This window comes from Ursus arctos, unplaced genomic scaffold, assembly GCF_023065955.2.
Source record: "Ursus arctos isolate Adak ecotype North America unplaced genomic scaffold, UrsArc2.0 scaffold_29, whole genome shotgun sequence".
Classification (NCBI taxonomy): Eukaryota; Metazoa; Chordata; class Mammalia; order Carnivora; family Ursidae; genus Ursus; species Ursus arctos.
In genome coordinates, this window is record NW_026622974.1 from 32,872,071 (window position 1) to 32,899,367 (window position 27,297).

The 27,297-nt window shown below is 37.9% G+C and overlaps 1 protein-coding gene and 1 long non-coding RNA gene across 15 annotated transcripts in view; both read left to right on the forward strand.

The window, feature by feature from the left end:
- BCKDHB (branched chain keto acid dehydrogenase E1 subunit beta) overlaps positions 1 to 27,297 on the forward strand; it is a 580,561-nt gene that overhangs the window by 61,389 nt on the left and 491,875 nt on the right. For all 14 annotated transcript variants that reach the window (XR_008956183.1, XR_008956185.1, XR_008956187.1 and 11 more), the window contains exons 7-8: positions 7,998 to 8,095; positions 10,127 to 10,237. Coding sequence is in view for 8 of the 14 variants with exons in the window: in XM_026507015.4 (XP_026362800.1) it covers positions 7,998 to 8,095; positions 10,127 to 10,237 (209 nt within the window). In the remaining 6 variants the exon portion in view is untranslated. The remainder of the gene's footprint in view (positions 1 to 7,997; positions 8,096 to 10,126; positions 10,238 to 27,297) is intronic.
- Positions 12,280 to 15,159, forward strand: LOC130541996 (uncharacterized). Its single transcript, XR_008956192.1, has 2 exons — positions 12,280 to 12,356; positions 13,234 to 15,159. It is a non-coding gene; the product is annotated as an uncharacterized LOC130541996 (long non-coding RNA).

Below are 27,297 nucleotides of genomic sequence, written 5' to 3' on the forward strand. Positions count from 1 at the left end.
ATTGGAATATGGCTTAAAAGCAGTGTCACCTTGCAGTCATCTTATCCAGTGGGCAGTCATTGCTGTTACCTACTCAGGTGCAAATATTAAAATCATCAATCAGCAGCAATACCTACATAGAATAGCTGTCAGATCCACAGAGCTTGGAATCAAATTCCAGAGATGCTAGAGAACTATTCTTTTAACAGTGAGGTTCCAAATGGTTGTGATGGGTAGAAGGTCAGGCAAAGTGAAGAATCATAATTTAACAGTCTTTGGAAGCAGCAGTCTGTTCCCAAATACTGAGCTAGCTTGAGAGCCCAGCACCGATCTTATAAATCTTTTATGGATCCGTTGACAAAGCGCTGCTTCACCGATGTGCTTGCTGACACAGAAAGTGCTGTTCTGTGGCGGAACATGGACACTGATGATTAGAAGTCAAAAGACGAATGAGAAGAATTAGCTTCTAAAGGTCAAGGAGTTTTAGGAATAGCTTAACCAATTTCTTTTGCTTATATTTTGTTATATCTGTAGAAGGGTGATATGTAATAAAACCCATTCCTGATTAAGTCTAAACTTCTTTTGATAAGAAAATAATTATAAACAGAGTAAAATTCTAAACAGTGCCAGTTTAATGGGCAGTTTTCTCATTCCTAGTGGTTCATAAAATAATGGTGTATCTTACAATTCACAGTGAATTAACATTTTCCTTTTCTATCTTGACATAATTCTTTTTGTTTGGTGATTTTTTTTTTCTTTTCAACTCTCCGTGTGTTGATAGAGAATGGCTTTAGAATAGTGCCATTAAATTCAGCATTCAGTTATTTTCTTTGCCATTTACCATGTTAGAGTCTATTTAATGAATGAAGTTCACCCATATATATAGCTCCTTGCTATAGAAAATGCACTGGAAAATATTTACTGAAGAAATTACAATATATTAAACATGAAAGAGGGCTAACTGCTAGTAAAATTGTGGGTGGGAGAATTTTTGTTAAATTATTAAATGCTGTGTACTAAAAGAGTACATAGAAAAATACCAAGAGTCATTGCAGAAATTGAACAAGATATATTACCAAGTGGTTAAATGCCAGTGTATATATTAAGTATACTGATGCATATTATGCGATATCATCAGTCTCAGAGCTCTTTTTGTTACCTTAAATGAGATAGAAAAACGTAATGAGATTAATTTTGAAGTTGTGTAAGGAATACACCACTAGTTCCTTTATCATATCATTGCTTTTGTGCTATGTTTGCAAACTAGTCTGAGAAGTCTAACTTGTCTCATTACACACACACAAAATTAGAAATGTGGGATTGTCAAATGAATTAATTACCAAGAAAAGGATTAGAGTGCATTTGAGTTGAAATGGGCCCAGGCTTTCTTTTTTAATATTGCTTGTCACTATGTTCTCAATGTGACCATTCAGTTAAAAATACTAGATCTTACTTTTCAGTGGTATTTCAGCAATAAGAAAACATGACCTTCTAAAACAATAACAGTAATGATTTTAAGATTTCAAATGTTTTTGTATCTCCGTGTGACAAGTCTCCTGGTTACATGCAAGATGCTTGCTGATTCTGACTTGTTGTATTTGTATTTAGACAGTCTGATAGGTTATTGGTTTTTATTTAGTGGCCAAGAGTCTCCAGCAAAAAGCTGCCAGGCATGCACAGATAATGAATTTATATCTTCCCAACTTTATGTCTCTGTATCGTCAGAACTTTGGTTAAGTTCATCCAGGTCGATGAAGGTCACGTATACAGTACCAAATGTGCTTGCACTTCTTTTGCAATTGGATAGCTTATTAGTAACCTCATTTTCTATTTGTACTAATATTTCAAAACACAGAGCTTGTTTCACAAGACAGTATGAATCTATAGTGCCTCTCTCTGTGCCTCATATTTAGCTCAGTTTCCCATAGTTGGTGTTTAGTGGCATTCGTAATTTTGCGTACTTGCCCATCAGATTACACCATATTTACCCAGAATCTATGGGAGACTTACTAAGATGGGTCAGCCTCCTTTTAAAAAATTTAATATTAATATTTTGCTAAACTTCTCATTTGAAGTAAATTTAAATGGAAATGTTGCAAAAAGAGTACAAAGAATTTTTACGTATCCCCTACTCGGCTCCTGCAGATGTTAACCTCATAAATAACTGTAGCAATAATGATCAAAACCAGGAAATTACCAGTGATCCAGTACTGTTAACCCCTCCCCACACCTAATCCAGATTTCATCAGTAGTCCTACGAATGTCGTCTTTCTCGGTCAGGATCCAATCCAGAGTCTCCACTTCTTGTTGTCTCCTTGGTCTGGGACAGACTGTTTCTTTTGTCTTTCTCGTCTGTCACGGTCTTCAGATTTGATCTGCTCTTTCACAGAATGTCCCTCAATCAGTCTGTCTGATGTTTCTTTAAGATTAACTTCAGGTTCTGTAGATACTCGGCAAGGAGAGCACTGAAGTGACTCTGTGCCCTTCCCAGAGCATCACGTATGACACATGACGGTGGTGTCAGATTGTTTTGATTTATCTGTTATCCACATATAGTACCCTACTGCTTAGATAGCTAACTTTGTGCTTTTGTGCATCTAATTATTTTCATTCTTCAGATCTACCTTTTTTTGGGTGGTTTTCTCTGTTCTAGTTCATCTGCTTTCCCACTTCTCTGCAATCCTTTTGCCTTAGTTCTTAGTAAAGACCTTGACACGCTTGTGGCACGAAGACCTAGGTTATCTTGTGACCGTGATCTTCACCCTCTGTCACTTCTAAGAGACTTCCCTGGTTTACTGTCTTGTGGCACTGAGACTTATTATGCTGGCTTATGCTGTCCACACATGCTCCCTATAATCACCATGGCTTAAATAGTATGAAAAGTTTAGCACTTAATTATTCTTTATTGAAAGGTAATTTTGTTTTTCAATTAGATAATAATATTATAACAACTATTATGATGACAGCTTATATAGACAAATAATACTGTTAACAGTATAAATGGTTACTCTTTAGATTTTCAGTAATTTGAGGTGAAGAGGGGAGGGGGAAATTGGATACGAGTATATTTGGGGAATAATTTAAAAGTAATTACTAGAAGAAATTGCACTTATTTTTCTTGTTCATATATTTTTTTCATCTCATCAGTATTAAAACTAATTGTTGGTATAGAAGTGAAAATTATTAAAGTTGGACTATAATTAGTGGCCTCATCTGAGAGATTATTTGGAAAAATAACAATTGTCATATAGAGATATTGGTTGATGGTTAAATATCAGTTTTATACAGGAGTAAGAATAAATGTCCGTAGAATGAAAACTTTCTTTGTAGTTTTAATGACTTTATCATTGAATTATTTCCAGTGTGAAATTGTCCTCTTCTTAAGAACGGAAAGGATATCCACAGTGTGATTAACTTAATATGTCCTCATTCTGTCCCTACGGTGTGCAGACAGACAGATGCTGCTTTCCATCGTTTACAGATGAGACGCTAGAGCGTAAAAGTAATACAGTGCTTTGTCAGAGATCACCAAATCCCAGCAGAGACAGGGCTGGAATTGGGTTCTTGGTTGAGTGGATTTACCCACTCTCCCCCATTAGACTGGAAATTCTGACAAATGAGATAGACCCCGTCAAGTATGGAGATTTCCAATGTTGTTAGTAACCAGGCAGCATGAAGTAACATTTTAGAAATATACTCTATTTCTTTTTAAGAAGAACATTTATGTTTTATCACTGCATCATGTATAATGCAACATGAATAAAGCCCTACCGACTTTCACATTTGTGAGGAAACTAGCATTACTGCACATTAGTGCCAGGGCAGAGCAATGACCCTATTATCTCTGTAATGGTAATATTGTGCCTCACAGGGAAACTTGCATCATTAAGAGTGAATTATTGTTTTCTTGCAGACACTTTCTACATGTGTTATTAATATATGAAGCCAGAAGGAATTGAAAAGGTTTTTCTAGGGACTCGGGTATATAATTTGAAGCTTTCACCCTTACCTGAAACAGCACGTAAATGGTGTTGACACGTGTTTGTAGATGCACACACACACAGCTTCACACCTCCATTTCTTGGTATACATCTTTTCTTCCTGCATGGAGTACCCCCTTTATTTCCCCGTCAGCTGCAAGACCCTTCTCAGTTGTGGTGAAGCTTCCTCGATCCTTACAACCAGGTTGTGGCTTCCCTCTGCTTTCCTAGAGCGGTTTATCCCCACGACTGTGTCAGCTTTTGTTTGCTGATCATGTCTTTCCGTCTTTATAGCTCCCAACTGAGTGTGTGCTTGTCAAAGACAGGGACTGCCCCTTTCGCTTTTATTTTCCCGTATCTTGTAGGAGGCCTGCATATATTGGGTATGGAATAACTATTAAATGGATAAAGGTGTATTGTCTATAGCATACGCATTTTGACACTGCCTTATTTTAAAAATGTGTTTACGATGACCAAACAAATGACAAGAAAATGAGAAGGAAAGGGGAAGAGAATGGGAAATAAAATGAGGCCAGGCATGAACTAATTCATGCCATGCGTCTGTAAGTTGCATCTGTAATATGAATGTAAGCGCATTTACCATTACAAAGGACACGTATATGTGGAACTTAAAAAATATATTTTAAAAATCCGGTCTTATATTTGAGCCAAAAATTCCATCTTTTAAATTTTGGTCTTAGAAAGATTTCTTATTTTTCTCATGACACATTTTTGTCAAAGTATGTCTGATGCTGAAGGGTTTGTCTGGAATGCTCATTAGTGCCAAGACTAGAATGTAATCAGCATTTGGTGAAATGGAGTGGTCTCAGTTGGTCCCACTGCTATGAAAACAGGAATCTGTAATATGACTGTAAAGGGGCTCTTCAGTTCCTGAAATTTTCTGTTATTACTTCTCTTACCTGTTCTCTTTCAAAAAGCACATAGTCATGGGGTAGGAATGCAAGAATACTCATTTGAAATAATAACCTTCTCTTGGACTAAGTATCTTTTAAATTAGTATAACTAAAGTACCTGTGGATTATGGCTTGTCCTCTAGGACACCTCTTTGCCAAATTCAAATAAACAAACATATTCTCATTCTTCTGCTCTCAGGATTAAATTTATGCTGGTAGGTTTTTTTTGGGGGGGGTTGTTTTTAATATGAGACTCTTCTTGAATCTAATTCTCTGCACGATCTTGTTGATGGAGAACAACGCTTTGTTTGCCATGTTGTTCCTTAATTAAGTGTTAAAGTAATGAGGTCTTATTATTCTGGGTAATTTATTTAATACAATGAAGCAGTTAGTTACTCACTGGCAGCTTGTCAAAGGAAGTGGGCTCAGATGCTAACGCATTTCTTGTAGTGTGCCAGCCATTAGAATTGTGCGTTCCAGGGATTTGCTAATCAGCTGGCAACTGACTTAAAAGGCGGGAAAGACAGGACTCTTGAATGACAACTGCTGACTCAACCAGCAAGACAGACTGTGTACCGGCTTCAAGCCTTGTCTGTTGACACGCAGATCTTGCTGCCAGAGGAGGGAAGACTTGATGATGGCAAAGAGCCTATGGGCTACCTTTCCATATTTGTTGGATATCATCAGCATCGTTGTTGAGCATGGCTTTGGTTTAGCAACTGAGAACTGCTAAGTAGAGTGTACTAGTCCAGCTGAATGTTTGTCTCCCTGTTCGTGTGTTCCTTTGTCCACCTGTGATCCTGTTGGTTCATCTGTCCATCAAATACTGGATTTAAGCTATCCACGAATGGACTGGGATTAACGTCTGAAAGCACTGTTTAGGGTTGAGGTTGCCAAACTGTTTCTGTAAAGAAACAGGTAGTAAGGATTTTAGCCTATAGGCCATGCTGTCTTTTGTTAACTCCTCAGCTCTGCTGTTGTGGGGCAAAAACAGCCATAGATGATATGTAAATGCATGGCTGTGTTCCAAGAAGGTACCGTTTACAAAAATTGACTTACCCACTCCTGGGTTAGATAGAGGTATCTGGCTCAACATAGCTTACGTGTTATACAAATACTTGAAAAAATGCCTTTAATGCTTATGAGTTTTCTAAAGCAGCTTATGTCTCAGGTTTGTTAATTAGCTTAATTTGTCATCTGCTTTGAGTAGTTTTGTAGATTTTAGTGTATTATTTAAACATATCAATGATTTAAAAAATATTCATCTCTCTCTCCGGCATTGGTTATAGAAATGCTATTGGATTGGAAATATAAAAACAAGAAATAAAATTTTCCACATCACTGATAACAGTACCATTAAATATGATAGATTACACTGACAAGTGATTTTAAAAACTATATTTTTGATACGAAAACATGGCCAATATATATTGCCATGTGCAAAAAGGGGAGATGATGGAAGACCTTCCCAACAGGGTGTGCAAGGTGATTCTATATGTGGAAAAAAAGAGGCACATGTGTTTATGAATGTGCATACTTGAATATTATAAAGCTCTGAAAAGACACTGAATCAGTTAGGGTTCTTAATTTTCAAGCGGAAATCCAACTCTGGCCCATATAAGCAGCAAAGATGGATTGAAGGGTAATGAGCAGCTCAGAAATCTTTGGAGTGCCTAATAAGAACCAGGCTTAGAGGCCATATGTCTAGAAGCAGTACCCCAAATTCTGCATCGCTGGTTTTGCAAAGACGCCCCAGCAGCCATCAGTGGACGTGGGACTGCAGTGTGAATCATCGACACCACTGAGCCTGAAAGCTGGATCTGCTTCCGCTGTTACCAGGGCTCTAGGATGGATTCTGGATCCCTGCTGCTCCGCTTGTCCTCCGCTTCCATTGCACGGTGTGGCCTGGGTGCGTTCGATCGGCAGAGCCCACATTTTGTGCCCTCGTTGCAAGGGGAGCTGGGAAGGTGCAGATGTGGACCTGACTTCTGTTGTGGACAAAGGGCCCTGTCTCATCAGATGGGGCATTTCCCTAATGGAGGCAGAGGATTAAGAAGCCTGGATGACAGAAAGCCTGAAAGCTGTCCCCCGCAGACACGCGGGAAGCTGTTGGTATTGCTGACTCCGGGCAGGGGAGTTGAGAGAACTCACTGGGGCACAGAGAGAACCTTTTAGTTTGCCCTTCTTTGCTCTTTGAATTTAAAAAAATATCCATACAACAATGATAAGAGATTATGGGGAAAGTGAACAGAAGAAATTGTTTTTTTCCTCACCGCTTCTGTTGCATTACCGCTCTCACGTGGGATTTCAAGAAGGCTTCCCAGTGTAATGGGGCAATTCCATCAACTTCCTACTCAATTTCATTAAAAAATTCGCCTTATGATTTCCCCTTGAGTTCAGTCAACTCTATATTGCCTGTACTTGATTGGGCAGAAATGATCACCAGTCTTCTCTGGGATACCAGTGGCTTACTCTTCCTTCTGGCCTGGTGGAGCTGAGTTAGCGTATCTTCTTGATGTCTAAAGGCTTCAGCTTTGAAATTTAAGATGTTGTCAGCTGCTATGTAGTAGATGCGAGGTGTGAAAATAAAATATACTTAATAGGCAAGTTGACTTCTTGATAGAAAACTTGTTTGAGAACTTAATTCAGTCTGATCAAGTTTTAGCAGAAACGCATTAAAATTTTTTAACTTTACTTTTTCAGGACACTTTTAGTTCACAGAGAAAGTGTGAGGCTAGTACAGGAGAGTTCCCATCTGCCCTGCACCCAGTTTTCTGTATTACTGACGTGTCATATTAGTATGGCATATTTGTTACAGTTAACGAAGCAATACTGACACGTTGTCGACCAAAGCCCTTACCGTTCGATTTTCTTAGTTTTTACTCAAAGGTCATTTTCTGTGCTAGGGTAGCTGATATATTTTCTACGTTTACGTGGGACTTTTTCAGATGTGTACTAATGTCGTAGGGCCATATAATAAGTGCTATTTCTGTTTTAAGTAACTTATGGGATGTGGGAGAAGGATAAAATAAAGCTTTACCACAGTGAAATTCTTATGTTCTGTTATGCACAAACGCCACCTGAGAAAAAATTGATTTTATTTTTCCCTCTGTTCTGTATTCAGTCGAACAGGTTCCTGTGGAACCGTACAACGTTCCTCTGTCCCAGGCCGAAGTCATTCAGGAAGGGAGTGACGTTACTCTAGTCGCCTGGGGCACTCAGGTCAGTAACATCTCACAAATGTCCCCGCTGTGCTTGGAAGCTCTCCTTTTTAATCCTGATACTATAAAAATCCAAAGTGTTGTTTTTCTTATATGGCAAATTTGAGTCTTGTTGGTGCCGCGTCTCTATCTGGTACTGACTTCTGGGTGAGGGTGAAGTGCCTGTTCAGTCACATTAAAAATATAGATGCATGTGGTGAAGCCATGAACAATCTGGTGAGTTTATAAAAATGTACTCATGGGAAACTGTTTCTTTCGAAGCGCACTTTATACATCCTCCTACTTGTTTCTGTGCTTGCCTTCCTGTCTTTTTCATCCCATCAGCTGCCATCTCTTGTGATTACTTGGCGGGCCATGTGGGCCATCCAGGGGTCCAGCCTCAGAATTCTGCACCTTCCTCTGTTCCAGCGAACCTCAGTCCTGATCTGCCTCAGTTTCCCCGGTGCTTATTGTCATGTTGTTCTGCCTCCAGACTTTTAAGCTTGGGACTTTTTTTCCCCTCTGGCCATAGACTTCTGTCTCTTCTCTATCTCCTTCTAAAGAAATGGTCCATTTTTCTTTCTTCTGTATGAAGGAAGTACTTTAGAAAACTTGTAGAGCATTAATTGAAGAAAATAAAAGAAATCTTTTGTAATACTACACGCTCTGACTCTCTTCTCTGCTTGATTTTTGGCTTGGAGAGCTAGTCCTCATGGTTTCTTACCTCCAGTGGGAAAATCTCTTATCTATCTCCCTGTCCGTCAGCGTGCGTCCTTGCCTTTGTAATAGGGAACTTAGTGTATTAGATACTATGTGCTATAACTTGCTTTTTCCTCACACCTACCATGTCTGCTGCCAGTCCTTTACTCCTTTTTCTCTTTTGTCCTCAAAAGAAGAGGTGTCTGGTTTTCATAGCTACCTCTACAAATCTTTCAGATTATATTCCATTTTGCCGTTTCCAGTGCTGTAACTTACCAGCTGACTTCTTCCCTCTTCTGCATCTTCAGTTTCTCCTTTCAATGTCCCTTTTATTAAAAAGGTGTATATTTCTTCTCTATCTAAAAAAAAGCGTTTTCTCTACCCTGCTTTTCCCTTAAATACCAGTATATTCCCTCCTTTCTTTTATCACTAAACTCGAGCAACCTTTTTCTCCTGTATTTAATTCCTTAATTTCCTTATGTCCTTATACCTTAGGAGTCCTGTCCCCACTAATTTACTAAAACTATTCTTGCTAACATTCCTAATTTTCTAATTTTTAAATCCAGCCCTTACCCCATATCGTTACGGTGTATGACACTGGCTGCTGTTTCTGTGAAACCCTTTCTTCTTTAGTTTCTGGGATACATTGTCTCATGGTCTGTCTTTCTTTCTTCCTTTCTTCTGCTCTTCCTCTCTCTCTCTCTTCCTTGCTTTTCTTTCTTTCTTTCTTTCTTTCTTCTTTCTTTCTTTCTTTCTTTCTTTCTTTCTTTCTTTCTTTCTTTCTTTCTTTCTTTTCTTTCCCTCTCTCTCTCTCTCTCTCTCTCGGTGGGAAAGAGAGAGAATCCACACCAAGTGTGGAGCCTGATGCAGGGGTCAGTCTCATGATCCCGAGGTCATGACCTGAGCTCAAATCAAGAGTTGGTTGCTTTACTTACTGAGCCACCCAGGCGCCCTTTCTTCTTTTTTTTATAAAAAGTGAGTTCCTCCTTCTCCGTTTTCCCCTGAAATATTGGTCCTCCTCAGGGTCCCATGAGTTCTGCCCTTCACTTCTCCTTCCACATGCTTTCTCTAGAAACTCAACCTACTTCTGTGACTTGACTTTCTGTGTGCTGGTATCTTTAGAATCAGTGTCTCTGTCAATGACTGCTTTCCTTTTCTGAAAGTAAGAACATCTTTCCAACTATTTTCTAGACATCTGTGTTTGATTACTTTGGGGGAATAGCTAAAGCAAATTTAATTCTCCATTGCAAATAAGTTCCTCTGACTTTAAACACTGTTTCTATTAATGATGTTAGAATTCAGCTGACCTTTTGGGTCTGAATCTCTGTAGTTATTCTCGCTATTTTTATTTCAGGTTCATGTGATCCGAGAGGTGGCTGCCATGGCTCAAGAGAAGCTTGGAGTGTCTTGTGAAGTCATCGATCTGAGGACTATACTACCTTGGGATGTGGACACAGTTTGCAAGGTATGAATGTAGTGTGGATACAGTGTCATTTGCTTAAACCTGTGGGCCAGTTTGTTGGCAGTTTGCAAAGAATTGTTTTGAAATTTTGAGCTTCATGAGCATTTTCAACTGATTGAAAACTTTAAAATTTACACCGTGACAGAAACATATGTTATATAATCAGCTTAATGCTCAAGGAAACCAATCACTTGAGGGTTTTTCCCTCCATGGTGCTTTGTTTGAAATATTACGAGTCCGTGTCCTTCATGCAGCCAGCTTGGGTTGAGCTGTGCGAGTAAGGGAGTAGTGCAAACGAGAGCATGTCAGGTTGTTGAAGTCCCTGTGTTTTTGACTATTTGTGGGTTATGGTTCAGTAAGCAAGGCTTAATAGAGTCAGCTGAATGGTTTGGGTAAAAGAGATGGAGATGGAGATGGATTATTTAAAAAACAAAACAAAGCAAAAACCCCTCTGTGCCTAGCTTCATACTGTGAATCACAGGTTGAGTGTTATGTTGTGGAAATCTGTCTGCTCTTAATTTTCCACCCAAGCAAACTCTTGACAGTCCCTCTCAGGAATTACAGTTCCTTTCTCATTTACTCAGTTACAACTGATCGCTTTCATGTTAATGTATCGATAAACTGAAGTGCATGTGTTTCCGTTGTGGTGTATAAGGAGGATTAAGCTCTTTTTTTGTGATGGCCTCATCTACTAAAGTTTAGGTAATGTTGCTTGTCTTACTTTTTCTTGATTTACTGTCACAGAAAGTGAGTCCTAAGACCTAGGGTATTTTATATTATTTTTTAAGAACTTTAGATTCTCATAGATTTTACAGGCTGTTCCTTGGGTTAGTCATGTGAAAAAACTCCGCAGCTACTACTGCTGTAAAAGTAGAGCGTACGTGTGTTTAGGTCAAGGTGGTTCTGCAGTTGATTGGAAGACTCAGATTTGGTGATAGTACATGCTCTGTAGACTCCCTCGACATCATCTAACCCTTGACACGGTCGCCGATGGCTTCAGTGATGTTCTAAGTCTTTATATTTGTGGTCTCCATCACTAAGAGCGCTATTTTAGGTTGAATTATTTATAACTGCGCGAGAGTAATGCTTCCTGCAGGCTTTTTCAAATCAAGTCAGACACTGGGTTTTCTTTCAGGTCGCCAAATACTCCAAATTATGGTTAAACTGGAGCCGATAACCTTTGCCCCAGAGTGGGCTTCTTTTTTGCGGCTGTATCCCCCGTTTATTCTTGGGGTTTGTATTTATAAAGTGAACGGTGCCTTTACGTGGGGATATAACGTTTTGTTTTGGTGCAGTGCGGGGGTACCGATAATGGTCAGGGCAAGTAGTTTTACAGTCCGTTTACATTTGTATATACTTTATACATCCGAACAGAATTTGGAGCAGCTTGCGGTAAAGCACAGATATAACAACAGTCCAAGCTTAATGGTGGACATAAAGTGAAGAGAGACGAAGAAAGAAGGGGGATTATTTATGTATATTTATCTCTACGCGACTTTGCTTGTGTGGAACGCCCCCTCCCCGCTTTATCAAATCTAGTGGTTGCATCTCTGAGTGATCCTGGAATGCTGATCCTATTTCCTTGGGGCTCTTTACTACTGGGAAAGACGACAGAGGCCGCTAGAGGCCGCTCTGGCTCGCTAGCCTCGTCCTCTTAGTCTTGTGTTGGGTGCTTTCATCATGTTGTGTTTCTAGTTGATGACTTTCTAGTTACATCAGTGAAAGCCAGCTTGTCATTTCTTGAGTACTTTTGTTCTGTGACTCTCTTCATTGCTGGCCATGGTAATCTTCTGTTTTCCTTTCATGTATCAAAAAAAAGTTTTGATATGTGGCATCTTTCTAGGATTTAGAGAGGACTTGAAAGAAGAGGACCCTATAGCTAAACCTTATTAAAAGCGAGGCTTCTTTTTTTTGTTTAACTGCTGTTAAGTTTTTCTTTATGAATTCTGTAGTAATCAAAATTTATGTTTATTATCTCTTTCAGTTAGTGCTGTGTTTTATTGTGTTTTTTTTTTTTTTTGTCTTATGATAAAATTATATCCCTCAGCTTTGTTCATGGCATGTTAAGCTCAACACCCAGATGCATCTTTTGGAATACCTAATCAAGAAAAGCCTATTAAAGGTAAAAAAAAAAAAAAAAAGAAAGAAAGAAAAGAAAAAAAACAACAACTTATTGAACGTACATAGACATTAGGACACTATGCATAGTAAAATGACTCTGGGACAGTTGAGGAATTGGTTAATGTAGTCTGAATTTAACTATGTTTTAAAAAACATAGTCATACTTTTTGCTTGAGCCTTGAAGCATTGTTTGGAAGTTATAATCCTGAAAAATTGCTTGGGGACAGAGAACAGCAGAGCGTTTGTTGCTCAGGGAAGCTACAAAATTGGAGGCCTGAGTGGGTCCAAGAACCATAGTTCATCTACTCAATTCTGGACCTGATATTAGAGAGCTAAGCTAGAAGCCTCTGAAAAGCAGAATTAAAATTCCTGAGTTTTGAAGTGCCTAGGAGACAGAGACCTACCCTGGGAATTGGAGGTATGAATGGGGTGGGTAGCTTAAGAACATCAGTGAGGAGAGTTGAAAACCCTCAAGTGAGTGGTAAATTGACTCTTTTTATGGGGGCACCTGCCAAGTAAGTCTCAACTAGGAACCGAGAACCCAGGTGTATAGAATCCATGTTTCATGGAGTTGTAGTGACAAAATAGGAAACTTGGGGGAGGGGGTGCTTAAACATATAGTTGGTCTCCCATTCAAGATAAATGCCAAATTCTACAGCTGTGTATGGTGGGAGCTAAGCAGAAAATACCTGGAAGGCCAAGCCATCACTTGTGACTGAAGTGTCAAATACCAGTCATACTCTTAGTTGAAAGTTGTGGAGTCAGGTCTTAGGATTTACCAGAAGTAGATTAAATCTTCCCAGATCTACAGCACAGCCTCTCTCCCTCTCAGTTCCTTACTGGATTAATATAACTTACCTTCCGTTCTGTCTGCCCAGCACAACAAGGAGTCAGTCCTCCCATCATCTGGAACCTCTGTGAATCAGCATTCAATAAAAAATTACTGAGTATATGAAGAGACAGGACCATTTGATTCAAAACCAAGAGAAAACACAAACAATAGAAAGCAGAAACACAGGTGATCCAGTCATTGGAGTTAGCAGACAAAGACTTTATTATGTTTAGGAATATAGGAGGAAGAAAAAGAACAAAAGAGGTAAGAAGGTGAAGAATTACCCTGGAGGGGTATGTGTGTGTTTGTGTGTGTGTGAGAGAGAGGGAGACCACTGTAGAACCAAAGAAATATTTGTCAATAAGAACTCAGTGGATGTGTTTGTAAACTTACTGGACTTACTAGATGATAGTATTCATGAACTAGAAGGCAAGTATATAAAAAATTCCAAACCAAAGCACAAAGAGAGAGAAAATAAAATAGACTAAAACAGAAGAGAGCATAAAACACACTGGGGATCTGGTCAAAATATCTGTCCCATATATGTTTGGAATTCCAGAAGAAGAAGAGAGAATAAATTGGTCAGAAACAATATAAAAACTATTTCTCATTAAACTTCGAGAACATCACCATACTTGAGGATTTGTGAACCTCTAAAGATGTACTCAAAGAAAACCACACCCACCTACACGAAGGAATAACATCTTAAATTGCTAAGGATGCCAACCTAACATTCTATACCCAGTGAAAACATACTCTTAAAGTTAAGATGAAATAAAAAATACCTTAGGCAAGTAGAAATTGAGAGAATTTATCACCAGCACATTTTCACTAAAGGCAATACTACAAGGAAGTTCTTTAGGCAGAGGGAAAATGATTCTAGAATACAGTCAGAATGGGTTTACGTGGAATTAAAATATTCTGTTGTTCTAGGATTATTAAGTGTAATATTTTTATTAGATCATAGTAAGTTAGGGATGCATTTTGTAACTTCTGGACTAACAACTGAAATAATAGTGAAAGTATATATCCAGCAAGTTAAAAAGGGACCTATAGATTAATAGAAGTATTTGGTTAAACTAAAAGAAAGGAAAATATGTAAAAAAAACACAAAAAACCAAAAAACCAAAATGCCAAAACAAAACAGGTGTATCAATAGAAAACAGATGATAACTATAAACCTAAGTATATAAGTAATTAAAAACAAATGCATTAATCTAGTAAAAGCCAGTGATGTCAGACTTCCTTAAAAAATAGCACCAATGTGCAGCTTAAGAGAGAGATACTTTAAATACAGGGGCACAGAAAATTTGAAAGGGATGGAAAAAAGAGACCTCTGGTGTAGCCATACTAATTTCAAATAAAGCTTTTAAGGCAAGAAGCATTACTAGAAAGAAAGAACATTTCGTAATGAAATCAATCTGCCATGAAGGTATCACAGCCTTAAGTCTATTTTGTCATTGATAGCATAGTTTAAGAATATAGAAAGCAAAACAAAATACAAAACTAAAAGGAGAGGTAAACATATCCATGATCCTAGTAGAAGACCTTGACACCCCTCTTAAAAACTGATCAAACAAGCAGGTAAATTAGTAAGTATATAGAAGATCTGAACAGTTAGCAAACTTGTCCTAATTGTGTACTCAACAATATAAGAAATCATTTTTTTTCCCGCTGAAGAATAATTGACATACAGTATTAGTTTCAGGTGTACAACATAGTGATTCGATATTTATATACATTATGAAATGCCACAGTATGCCAATTCAATTGAATATGGAACTTTTATCAAAATTGACCAAATGCTAGGACATAAATATAATCTTAAACTTCGGATGTTTGAAGTCATTTAGAGTATGTTTGGACAATAGTGGAATTCAGTTAGAAATTGAAAAAACTGGAAGCTTCAACTTCCTACAAATTAAATAATTTACATTTAAATTGTAGGTTGTAAAAGAAACTGCAATAGAAATTAGAAAAATACTGAACTGAAGGGTTATGAAGGTACTAAATACCAAAAATTTCAAGATTCAGGTAAAGCCATGCTTGGAGAGAGCTGTATGGCTGTAAATACGTATATTTAGAAAACAGGAATAAGAACAAAAAAATTAGTGATCTGAATATCCATCTCCAGAAAGAAATCAAATCTAGAGAAAATAGGGTAAATGTAGTGATAAAGAACAGGAATCAGCAAAACAGAATGTACAATAGGGAAGTTTAATAAAGTAAAAGTTAGATCTTTGAAGAGTCTAGTGTACTTGATAAACCTTTAGCAAGACTAATGGAAAAAAACAGGGCAGACACATATCAGGTATGAAGAAGGGGAAATCCCAGAGCCTACAGACAATAGAAGTATACTAAGAGGATATCCTGAACAATTTTACAAATAAGTTTTGGGTGAAATGGACAGATTCCTAGGAAAATACAATGTTTTCAAACATAAAAATTAGAAAACCTCAATAGTCATATATCAAAGAAACTGAATCCATTTTTATTAATGTTTATATAAGGAAAACGCTAGACCCATAGGGCTTTACTGGTGAATTCTTTAAAACACAGTTCTTATGCAAGTTCTTATAGAAAATAGAAGAGGGAAAACTTCCAAATTCTTTATATAAGGCTGGCATAACCTTCATATCAAATCTGTTTTGGACAATATAACAAGCAAAATTATAGACATATTTTTCTTATGAACGTAGATGTAAATATCAAAATATTGGAAAGTCAAATCCAACAATATACGAAAAGGTAAACGTGAGGGTTTATTTCAAATATGCAAGGGGTCTTTGACATTCACAAACATTCACGCAGTGGTTGCTGCAACTACCCATATGAACAGAAAATGGGAAAAACAATCATGATGATCTTCGTAATACAGAAAAACATTTGTTACAAGTCAATATCCGTTCATAATGAAAATGTCTCAGTAACCTAGAAATAGAAGGGAATTCTATTAATCTGATAAAGAGTAGCTTTATCTTGTAGCTATGAATAGCAGTAAAAAGCCTGTGGCAGAAATTGTATTTCCTGCTGAAATTTTGACTGCTTTCCCGTTGAGATCAAGAATGTAACAAGAATGCCCATATGTAAGGGCAAGAGATACAAAAATCATATGGATTGGAAAGAAGTAAAACTTACTACTCATAGATAACATGATTCGTATGTAGGAAGATCTAGTGGAATCTATGGGCAAATCATTAGAATTGAGTTTACCAATGCCCCTGGAAACTAGGTCAATACACAATAATTGTATTTTTATACACCAGCCACAAATAGAAAATAAATTGATAATATTTGAAAAAGCATCCAAAAAAATCAAGCATCTAGGGTGAAATTGAGTGGTGCATATGTAACGACTGTGCAGAAAATCAAAACATTATTCAGAGAAATTAGAGAAGACGCAAGCACACTGAAGCACATACCCTATTAATCAGTTGCAAGGCCAAGAATAGCCAAGGCAATCTTGAAGAATAAAGCCGGAGGACTTAGTTATCCAATGTGTTATCATCAAGGTGTATCGTAAGGTTATAGTCATTGTACTAGGGTAGAGATAGGCCACTGTGCTGCCATTGATTAATTTCCTTGAATTTAGAATGTAGTGAGCCTTTTTATAGACTTAGAGAGAGCCTTGGTGTGCTCTGACCTGGAGCAGTTTTTTTGGTCGTTCAGCCAGAAACCCATATCCTTAAGTAGAGCTGTTCTTCTCAAGATCTCCAGGAATAAGAGCCGTGGCTAAGTGTGGGGGGCTTGGATAGACTTTCCTGCTGAGATACAGACCACATTCAAAGTGAGTTAAAAAGTGAGCTGCAAAGTTAAAAAAAAAAAAAAGAAATGGTGGCCAGGCACAGAGTTAGGCTTGACGTACTGTCCAACTTGAAATGATTTTTTGTTTTTTTAATGTGTAGAAATTCAGAGAATCCGCCTATGGAAAACAAGAACTTGATTTTGGCAGGAGAATGACAATCTTTGAAAGAAACTCAGAATTCAAGAATAATACTGTCCTTCGCGGAAAATCAACTACGTACAACAGTGCAGAAAAGAAAAATGACAGTTTACAAGGTGTGGGTGGTTTCCACGGGTTTATAGGGAAGAGAGTATTGACACAGAGCTTTGACATGCTTATACTTTATTTGAAGATTAAATTATCCTAATTATTGAAATAAATAAGGACTTGCTTTTGTACCTTGGAGCCTTTTTTGATTTCTCTTTTTCATCTTCTGCCCACATTCAGTTCCAAAGCAGATCCTGCTGGCTTGGCCTACACGATATGTCCAAAATCCGACCACCAGCCCTAATGCTGTTACTCTTGATCCCGGCCCCGGCTCCTAGCATTTCTCACCTGGGTTTTGGCCATAGTCTCGAAGTATTGTCTTGCTTCTGCCCTTTACCTGTCATAGGCAGAATTGATCCTTTCACATGTGAGTCACATCATGTCCCTTCTAGTCTCAAAAGGCCTCAATAGTTTCCCATTAAATTTAGTGGAAAAGTCAAATTTCTTACCATGGCCTACAGGGATTTACCTTGTCTCACCACCTTCCACGGCCCACCACCTGTCCACCCTTCAGGAAATGCTCTTCAGAGACTCTCAACCAAGTGACTGTTAGGTCACCACTCCAATACCATTTTCTTCTTCCAGACCTCTGCCTCCCTTAATATAATATTGGACACCATCCCTCTCACCAAGACTCCCTTTTACCCCTTCTTCCTTTTTTTCTGGAGAGATGAAATGATCTAACATATAACTTTATTATTTATATTGTCAATTTTTCTTCCCCCATTAGGAGCTAAGTTATGTGAAGGTGGGGTTTTTGTCTATTGGCTTACTGCCGAATTCTCAGTACCTGAAAAAAATGTCTGACTTAGGTTTGGTATTCAGTAGACACTTGCTGTGCAATTATTATGAATATCAGCAAAAGGAAGTTTGATAATGAAACTGTTTAATATTGACCTGTTTTGAATTTGATACTTTTTCTTATTTTTGGTGCTTATACAAAAGTTTTAAGAGTAGCTCTAGATTATTACTTTATGAATAAATCTGTTTTAAGCTGAAACATTTATTCTAAAGTTTTAAGTTTTAGTTTGACCTTGTGTTTTATTTTTCTTAACAGTTGTCTATTTTTCATAATGGTATATAGAAATTATCATTTGAATTCTCATTAGAATAGGACCAATTTATTCTGAAAAGCAAAGCGGAAGTGACTACAGCAAATCTCAGCTATCTTATAATTTCTAAGAATTGAGTTCCTATAATTTTCTGCATAGGTGAGAGTTACTATTTCTGGGTAGCAGCTTTTAAAACTACTTAACCTTTTGAATGTCAATATTTCCAAAACCTTTTCACTTTTCTCAAGGAAAATATATGTGATTTCATCTTTCAAAAATAACTTAGTTCAAGCGAACATGGGTTGTTACACTGTGTTAAGACATTTACATTTATTGAGGTATATGGTTGTTTATTTCATTGATATATTTCTGTGCTCAATTTCATGGTTTTAAGCCTCTTTAAATTTAAATTTTCTTTTGTCTTTTGCTGTCACGTTATTGCCAGCTGTGGACAGGATCCGGATGACCAAACTATAACTGAGACATATACATTGGCCAGGGAAGGCCTGTAATGATTTCTCATGAATCAAGAACACATGCTTTACTCTTCAAACCTTATGATACTAATTTGGGTTTTTCAGAACCTTTCTCCTCTTATTTCCTTGTCTGTTTTGCCAGGTGGGTCGTTGTCAGGGACTCATTGTCAGGGACTTGAGAGCTGAAGAGGTCAGCCTGGGCCTGTTCTTCTGGTCTTCCTGCTGGTCCCAGGAGTGACCTGTGACTTCCAACATCCATCACAGCTGTTACGCACTGCTTCTGATCGGGTGTTTTCTCTTTTGAAGCATCCTGGTATGAGATACTGTCTCAAAGCCTCTCCTTCCTCCTCCAATGTAATCTGCTTTTTTTGAGGTACTCAGGAGGTGGGTTGTTACCTTTTAAATTCTTAACAAAGTTTGGAAGTGACATAGAAAGGAGCTTCCTCTCTACCTCCCTCTTGCTTTCCCTCTCTTTTCTCTTTTCAACCTGAATAACGTAGCAAAAGTTGATGATGTGCCCATAGATGCAGATGGTTGTTTTTTGGCTACATGTTGAGGCATCTATAGTCTCAGTATTTGGGGGTATCCTAGGAACAGGGCAAGGCCTCCATGGTACTAAAACGTGAGACAGAAGCTGGAAGTAGGTTTCTGTGGCATGAGGAAGTGACTGCAGTTGGGAGGGAACGTTTAACATCCTCTCCTCCTGTCCTTTCACTCCAGCTATTTCCATTCTTCAAAAGACTTCATTGGGACCCTGGATAAAGGTAAGGCAGGTTCTAAGGCTGGCAGGTGGGGTGGAGGTGGGAAGGTTCTGGGAGCAGAGTCCAATAAAAAAGGAAAGGGATATTGTAGGAGTGGACCTGGGAAGAAGTTAAACCATGGTCATCTGGGTGTGGCTAATCATTTATATATAAAGAACCAAGTTTGCTTACTCTCCCTGTTTGCACCTGTGGTAGTGTATTTACGAGTCGTGTTTACAAGACCCAAAGTACCATTGAAGATAAACATAAAAACATATGGGTTATATTTTATGACTTTAATTTTGTAGCCTTTAGGTTTATTTTTATTTTCATAAGATTGATTTAGATTACTGTAGATTTCATTTTTAGTAAGATTACTAACACTTGCAAGGTAATGTTTAGTGTCTGTGCTTTGTACTGAATGGCTTTAAATTGGTTTTGTGGGGAAGTTGGAGAATTTGCCTTTAGAGAATCTATAATAGCATGGTATTTCCAGTTACATACGTTTTTTTAGTTGATTTCTTGGACCTGATTGAATAATTCACCGGTTGAATACTAGCTCTTTTGCTTGAAGCTTTTAATTGGTGAGGTAGAGGGAAGGGAATAGGAGAGTGAGTGAGTACAAGAGCATTACCACGGTGTGGGGGCAGGAAGGGGAGCTAGTAATTACCTATAACCACTAGAGGCCTCTCTTAAGCCAAGTTTCATGGTTAATAGCACCAGGTTTCCATAATGGGGCTTGGCTCTGTCATTGTAAATTAAGCATATTTTATGTTGTAGTGCAAAATAACTAGGATGAGAGCACTTTTTTCCTAGAGCATATATTATAATGTAGCCCAAATGTTTTCTTTAATGTGTTTATCAGAACAGCCGATGATTTATTACACTGAAAACAAATTAGAAATCTCCCTCTGCTCCTCTCTTTCACTCTCTAAATAAGCTTTTGATAAACACATGTAATCAAAGAATATGCCCAGATGAAAATTATATGCCTCTTTGACAGTGCAAGGATATTTAGGTTTAAAAATATTACTGATTTAACATGGTGTATTTAATTGTTGAGAGTAGTATATATTTTTTTCTGATGTAGGCTAGAAGTAAAATTATTTTAGGTTGTATATTTAAAATTCCACGTGTTTCTTTCATGATTATTATAAGCTTCTAATATCAAAGATCTGTTTCAGAAATGATTCAAAACCTTTTTTAGACTTAATACTATCTGGGGTAAAACTAAGTGCTTTCCTTTAAGAATAATGAAAATATCATTTTTAGTTTGGAATTTTGGATGTGGGTTGACCCACATTGACCTTGCGGAGAATGCAGGCAGGGAAGGCAGGTCATCCTGCCTGATAAGAATTGTTGCTCTTTGCCAGAATAGGAAGGCGGGCCATTTGGAACTTGGTTTCACTTCTGCCAACTCATTGTTCCTACAGGATTTTCTTTGTCACGACCACAACTAGTTGGTTGTACTAATTGGAGCGAATTCTAGGTTCTTGGATGCTGTACTTGCGATGTGATGACTACATTTACTGCCTGCATGGTGGCCCTTGGATGATTCCTCGGAGTTCCATGAGGCAGGGGAGTTTGGTGAATTTTGTTCATTACTGTATCCCTCAGAATTTTGAAGAGTGTGTAGTATAGAGAAGATACTCAGTAAATATTTGGTGAATGATCTTATAGTTGCATTTCAAAAATAGCATGAAATATGTAGTAATGAGTCGGTTTTTCAGTGGAAGAAATTAACGGAGAAACGGATAATTTCTGTAGGAAAAAAACATCCTAGAGTACCACTCCTGCTACCTGGTCTATTTTTAGTATGACTTATGTTTTAGGTGTGTTTTGAAGATTAGGATAATGCCTAGGGTCTGATCTAACTTTGTGTAATATGCGTAATATCACAAGGCTTGACATAGTACCTGTAAGTAAATAAGAGTTCAAAACAACATGTTTTATGCATATCTCCCTTGGTATTCGCAGCAGTTCTCCTAATTAGACGTCAGCGTCATTATTCTATAGGTGAGAAAACTGAGTAACTTGCTCCAGGTCACACAGCTGATGAGGTTGCTGGGCTCCCAGCCTCTGCCTTTTTATTACAGGATGCAGCTTCTCAAGCAGAGTTTGAGCAGACAGACCTTGTAAATACTTTTCAGATGTGATGAAATGGCTGTGATTTGTGATGTAATTTGAATGTAACTTGCAAGCGTAGCATATATTGGCGACTGCAGTGTGTTTACGAGGAGGGGTCGTTTCTGTTTCTTTCCTGCCGGGCTCTCTGTCAGAGCTGTGAAGTGTCCTGATAGAGACATTTCCATTCTCGATGCCAAGAATTTCTGTTCCCATTTTAGAGATGAGGAAACTGTGTCTCAGAAAGGTTAGAAGCCTCCTGAAGTGACTCAGCTAGCGAGTGGCCGAATTGCAGTTCAGTCTTAGGTCTCAAATTCTGAAACGCTGACGTTTTCGTGGTATAACCGTGCCTCATGTTAGAATCGTCACTTTATGCTTATCTAACTTCATGCTTTAAAAATTATCATTTGAGTTTTACTGATGAATTGCTTCCAAATTTGAGCTTGCAAATATTTTACAGCATTTCAAGAATTTTATTTGGCCACCTGTGTAACACTTTCTAAAGAATAGAACGTTCCTAAACACTGTATACACCTTGTAAGTCACACTCCCGTATTTCATTTCACTTGGCATTATTTTTTTTTTCCTTCTACATGGAACTGGAGAAAATAAGATTAGATTTTATAATTATATTTTTCCATTTCTAATCCTACTTAATGTGTCCCCTATACGCTTAAATTATTTGAATTTCAGTCAAGATTTTCATTTTGTTGAAACTATTTGCTTTTGCTGTTAGGAATAGCAGTGAAAAGAAGGAAATTCATTCATTACCTCATTTCATAGTGAAAAAAGCTCATAGGTACTCTGTGTTCTTAGTTTAACATTTTAGGTATAATGTAAGAAATATACATTTGTTGACTTTCTGGTTTTTCTTTTTTTTTTTTTTTTTTTGATGGCCGTAAAACTGGTACTTACATTTAGGAAATTGTAGCATTTATGCTATAATTGGTAAGTAAGTGTTTCTTGCCTTTTCTATTATAATACCCTGGTTTTGCAGTGTCTAGCTGTTATAATTTAACTTAAAACTTTATTGAAACTATGGTCTACAAAGGTTTTTGAGAAGTAAAATTAGGGAATAATACCATTTACTTCTATAATTTACTCCAAAATTGAAACCACCCTTATCAGTCATGAATAGTCAGCCCTTCCAAACACACACTCCCTGTCACATGCTTTTGTTGCTTTTTCTTCCAAGAACTTGGTTTTCTCTGTTTGTTTTCTTTTATATCTGTACTACATGGTTTGTTACATAGCTGTTCCACATCTTAAGTTTATTTTTCGGTACTTTATGCATTTTTGTTGTTACTGTGAATAGCATCATTGTTATTACACTTCTTCCTTTTTATCCCTTTTCTGTGTGTAATGGGAGAGGTTAAAAACATTGAAGTGATACATTACCATGTCAATAACACTGTTTAGCAGAGTGTGTAATGCAAAGCCATATTTTCCATCCCTGTTTCTAGGCCCACCCCTCAACACGGCCACTTCTAACCACTTCTCTATTTTGTTCTGATGGCTACTTCCATATCTTTAAGACGTTGTGTAGGTATTTTTGGCTATAATACTTTATTCATTTCTGCAAAGAACTGGATTCTAAACAGATACCAAAAATACCAGGGTTTACGGAAAAAAAGTAGGTTAGGCAGAGAGCTTAAAACATATGCAGCTTTGTTACTAGAGCAAGGGAGCATTTGTAACTGGAGTTGGGAAGGAGTGAACCTGCTGAGTTATGGAGTTAAGGGCAAAATGCATAAAAGTTGGGGAGAACCATGCAATAAACACTTCTAAAACAAAGCAGATGGGCCAGCCTGAGTCAAGAGGCATAGTGTATGGAACTGTTTTTCTCTGAGGCTCTCAGCTCAGTGGTTATATTTTACCTCTTACTGTGTTTCTTAGCATCATAAAACATTAATGCGCTGGGGCGAATTGCATGTATGCCGCATGAGTAGGCCAGGTGCTGCTGACTCTGACCTAAAACATGTTTCATACCTTGTGCCAGAAAAATGGACTCCCCTTGCCCAGTCCCTCATGTAGTTCACAGATGAATTGGGTTTGATTGACAGCGCCTAGGTTACATCTTTACCTTAGCTATGGTGGAGACTGGAGAATAGTTTCCTTGAGTATTAATCCCACTTTTTCAAGGTAGAATGTAAAAAACTAGCAAAATGTGGAGAATGGGGCGCCTAGATGGCTCAGTTGGCTAAGCATCTGCCTTTGGCTCAGGTCATGATCCTGGGGTCCTAGGATCGAGTCCCAAATCGGCCTGCTTCTCCCTCTACCGTTATCCCCTGCTCGTGATCTCACTCACTCTCTCTCTCAAATAAATAAGATCTTGGAAAAGATGTGGAGAATGTGTTCAAAAGTTTTGGGTTATCCCACAGTAAGAGAGGTCCAATACACACAAATTCACAAATGTATATATACGTCTACATGTGTATATATCAATGTATGTGTACCTTCACTTATCAATTTTAAAAATAATAATAATAATTCCCCACTCTGACACATGAAGATTCAATGCACTTGCGTTACCTATTAGCTTCACCTTCTCATTTCCCCAATTTTGAGTTATTTTATTTCTTCTACTGATTGTTTTGATTTTAATAAATTTTTAAATCTCTTATCTTGTTCCGTTAGCTTTTCTCAGTATCCCTCCATATTTCACTGTGTAAGAAGATGACATTAATACCCTCTATTCCTGTCTTCACCTCTTCTCTTCCAATTCCTGTTTTGTATCAACTATTTATTTTTACATAGCTGAGACTGATAACATTAAATTCTTTTTTTTTTTTTAAAGATTTTATTTATTTGACAGAGATACAGACAGCCAGCGAGAGAGGGAACACAAGCAGGGGGAGTGGGAGAGGAAGAAGCAGGCTCATAGCGGAGGAGCCTGATGTGGGGCTCGATCCCAGAACGCCGGGATCACGCCCTGAGCCGAAGGCAGACGCTTAACTGCTGTGCCACCTAGGCACCCCGATAACATTAAATTCTGTTCTATAACCATAATTAAACCTTATAAACTTTTTTTTTTTTTTAAAGATTTTATTTATTTATGTGACAGAGAGACAGCCAGCGAGAGAGGGAACACAGCAGGGGGAGTGGGAGAGGAAGAAGCAGGCCCACAGCGGAGGAGCCTGATGTGGGACTCGATCCCGGTACGCCAGGATCACGCCCTGAGCCGAAGGCAGACGCCTTAACGACTGCGCCACCCAGGCGCCCCAAACCTTATAAACTTTTGATTCTAAAAGTTAAAAACCATTAAATACTCTTGATACTATTATGATAACATAAGCATTTTTTGCCACTGAGCTGACCAGTGGGTAAGAATTTAATCCTTTTTTTTTTCTTTTCTTTTTAACTTTAGTCCAATTGTCTCTGCCCCTGGGCACCTTAAAGGAGATATTCTTGGCCTCTAGAACAAATGGTTTGCCTTTTCTTTTGTTGCATCAATTCTACAAAATCTTGTCATGATTTAGATGCTTTGTATTTAGGCCATAACGTTCTTTTGGATCGTTCTGGATTTTTTAAAATTTCGAATTACCTCTTCTTTTCTCCTTGAAAAAGTGTAGTCAGCCATTAACATATCTTGAAGATCAGTATTATCACTTGGAATCCACTTTTCTTTCCCTCCAGGAGCCCTCTGTTCCAGTCTTCACTACCATTCCCCAACTATGCTGCAAATTCATCCTTAGGGATGTTTCTCCATTGCACTCTTAAAGACACTTTTTTCGGGTCCTATGACATGGTTTTCTCCTTCATTTCGCCAAGGAGCATAAATAATTAACTTCATCAAACAGAAGTTGTGCGGGCGTGGGAGGCTTTTGGGACACCTGCATTTGAAAAAAAATGTGTGCGTTTTGCACTCACAGTGGACTATTTGGCTGGATATAGAATTCTATGTTTGCAGCAACTTTCACTTAAGAGTTTAAAGATGGTGCTTCTCTATATACTTGGGTTATATTGGGGCAAAAGAGTGTGATGCCAGTGTGATTTTCATCCTTCTGTAAGTGATTGTTATGTGTGTTTGTTTTTCTGGACACTTCTATTTATTTATTTATTTGTCCTTTTATACCAAAATGCCATAGGTATGCATCTCAGAGCGAGTCTCTTTCACTCATCTTGTTTTGCCCCTCGTGCATTTCCTCTGGGAGCTTATTACTTATTTAAAAATAATTTTATCCTTTTTCTTTTGTATCTTTTCTTTTCAAAAACTTACTGGTTGGATAATAGCCCTTCTAGATTGATCCTCTATGTCTCTCATCTTTTCCAATCTAGTTTTTGTCCCATTGTGTTCTTGTAGTGTTTTGAACATTTCCTCTCTTTTTAATTTTAATTCTTATTTTAAATAATTTCAGCAATTTTTTTCTTATGCTCTGTTCTTTTTGTGCTTTGCTATTGTTTTGTGCCATGTCTTCCTTCTTCAGTTGTCCTGGGTATACCAATATAATATGAAAGTTATTTATATTATAAAATAATAGGCCCTTTTAAAGTTTGATTCTGTAAATCATCTCTGTTTCTTCAATAGTTTGTTTCTTTTGTAATATATATATATATATATTTTTTTCTTGTTGATTATTTTGGAGCTCTGAATGGGTGTTTTCCTATAGGTCTCTTTCCTCAGTAGACATCTCTGTGGGAAAAGTTGAGCAGATCCGTGCATATAGGTGAGACTTTGTTTTAGGGTGAATGAATGGCAAGTCTGTCCATAGGCCTGTGGGGGTGGGTACCTCTCAATATACAAATGAGCAAGGCTTGCTTTTTGGACATCAACCCTCACAGAATAGGCCTATCTTTGTAGGCAATTTGAATGGTTTTATAACAGACTATCTTCTTTGCCTGGATTGTCTCTGGGGTCAGGGTTGGAAAGATGTGTTTTATTTGGGGGAAGTGGGGCAGTTGGTACAGCTGCTTTATTTAATTCCCCTGTTCTCATTCCCGGTTCTTACACCCACCTTCCGCCCCTGCCGGTGAGCCCATCTGGGGTCTCAGGGGAGATGAGCTTGCGCTTCCGTTGTACACCCTCCCTCCCCCATGTGTCTGGGCTTTAGCTGCTTCTGCTCTTAGTCTGCATCCCATCACACATCCACAAGACACTTGTTTTAGTCTCTTTGGTCTAGTAATCACTCTCCCTCCTCAGATTGGTGGTTTTGACTGTTATAGGTTTTTTCCCTTTTGTATTCATTTCCTGCCTTGGGAGAGAAAAGATACAAAAGCATATATTCAGTCTATCAGCTTGAACTGGAAAGCTTCTCTATTATGTTTTTTCATTTTTTTAAACAAGAAGCACGTGATTTTTGTGTTTCAGTCAGCATATTGTCCTTTCACCAAAATCTTATTCATTTCAGTAGTTCCTTCGTTGATTTTCTAGGTTGGTAATCTTATTCTGCAGGTAAGACCAATTTTGTCTCTCATAATCTATATACATTTTTTTTCTCAGTTGACTAGAACCACTGAACAATATTGAATGATAGTGATGATAGCAGATATTGAATGTGATATTTCTAAAGCCCAATATTGAACTGATTGAATTGTAAAGTAGAAAATAGAAAATATTGACTTCATTATATAGAGTCCTGGCTCACTGAGAAAGATAACAGAAATTCCCTGCACAGGTAGTATTTTGAGTGAATGGATTTGGCACTTACAGCCCAAGTACCTTTAGTG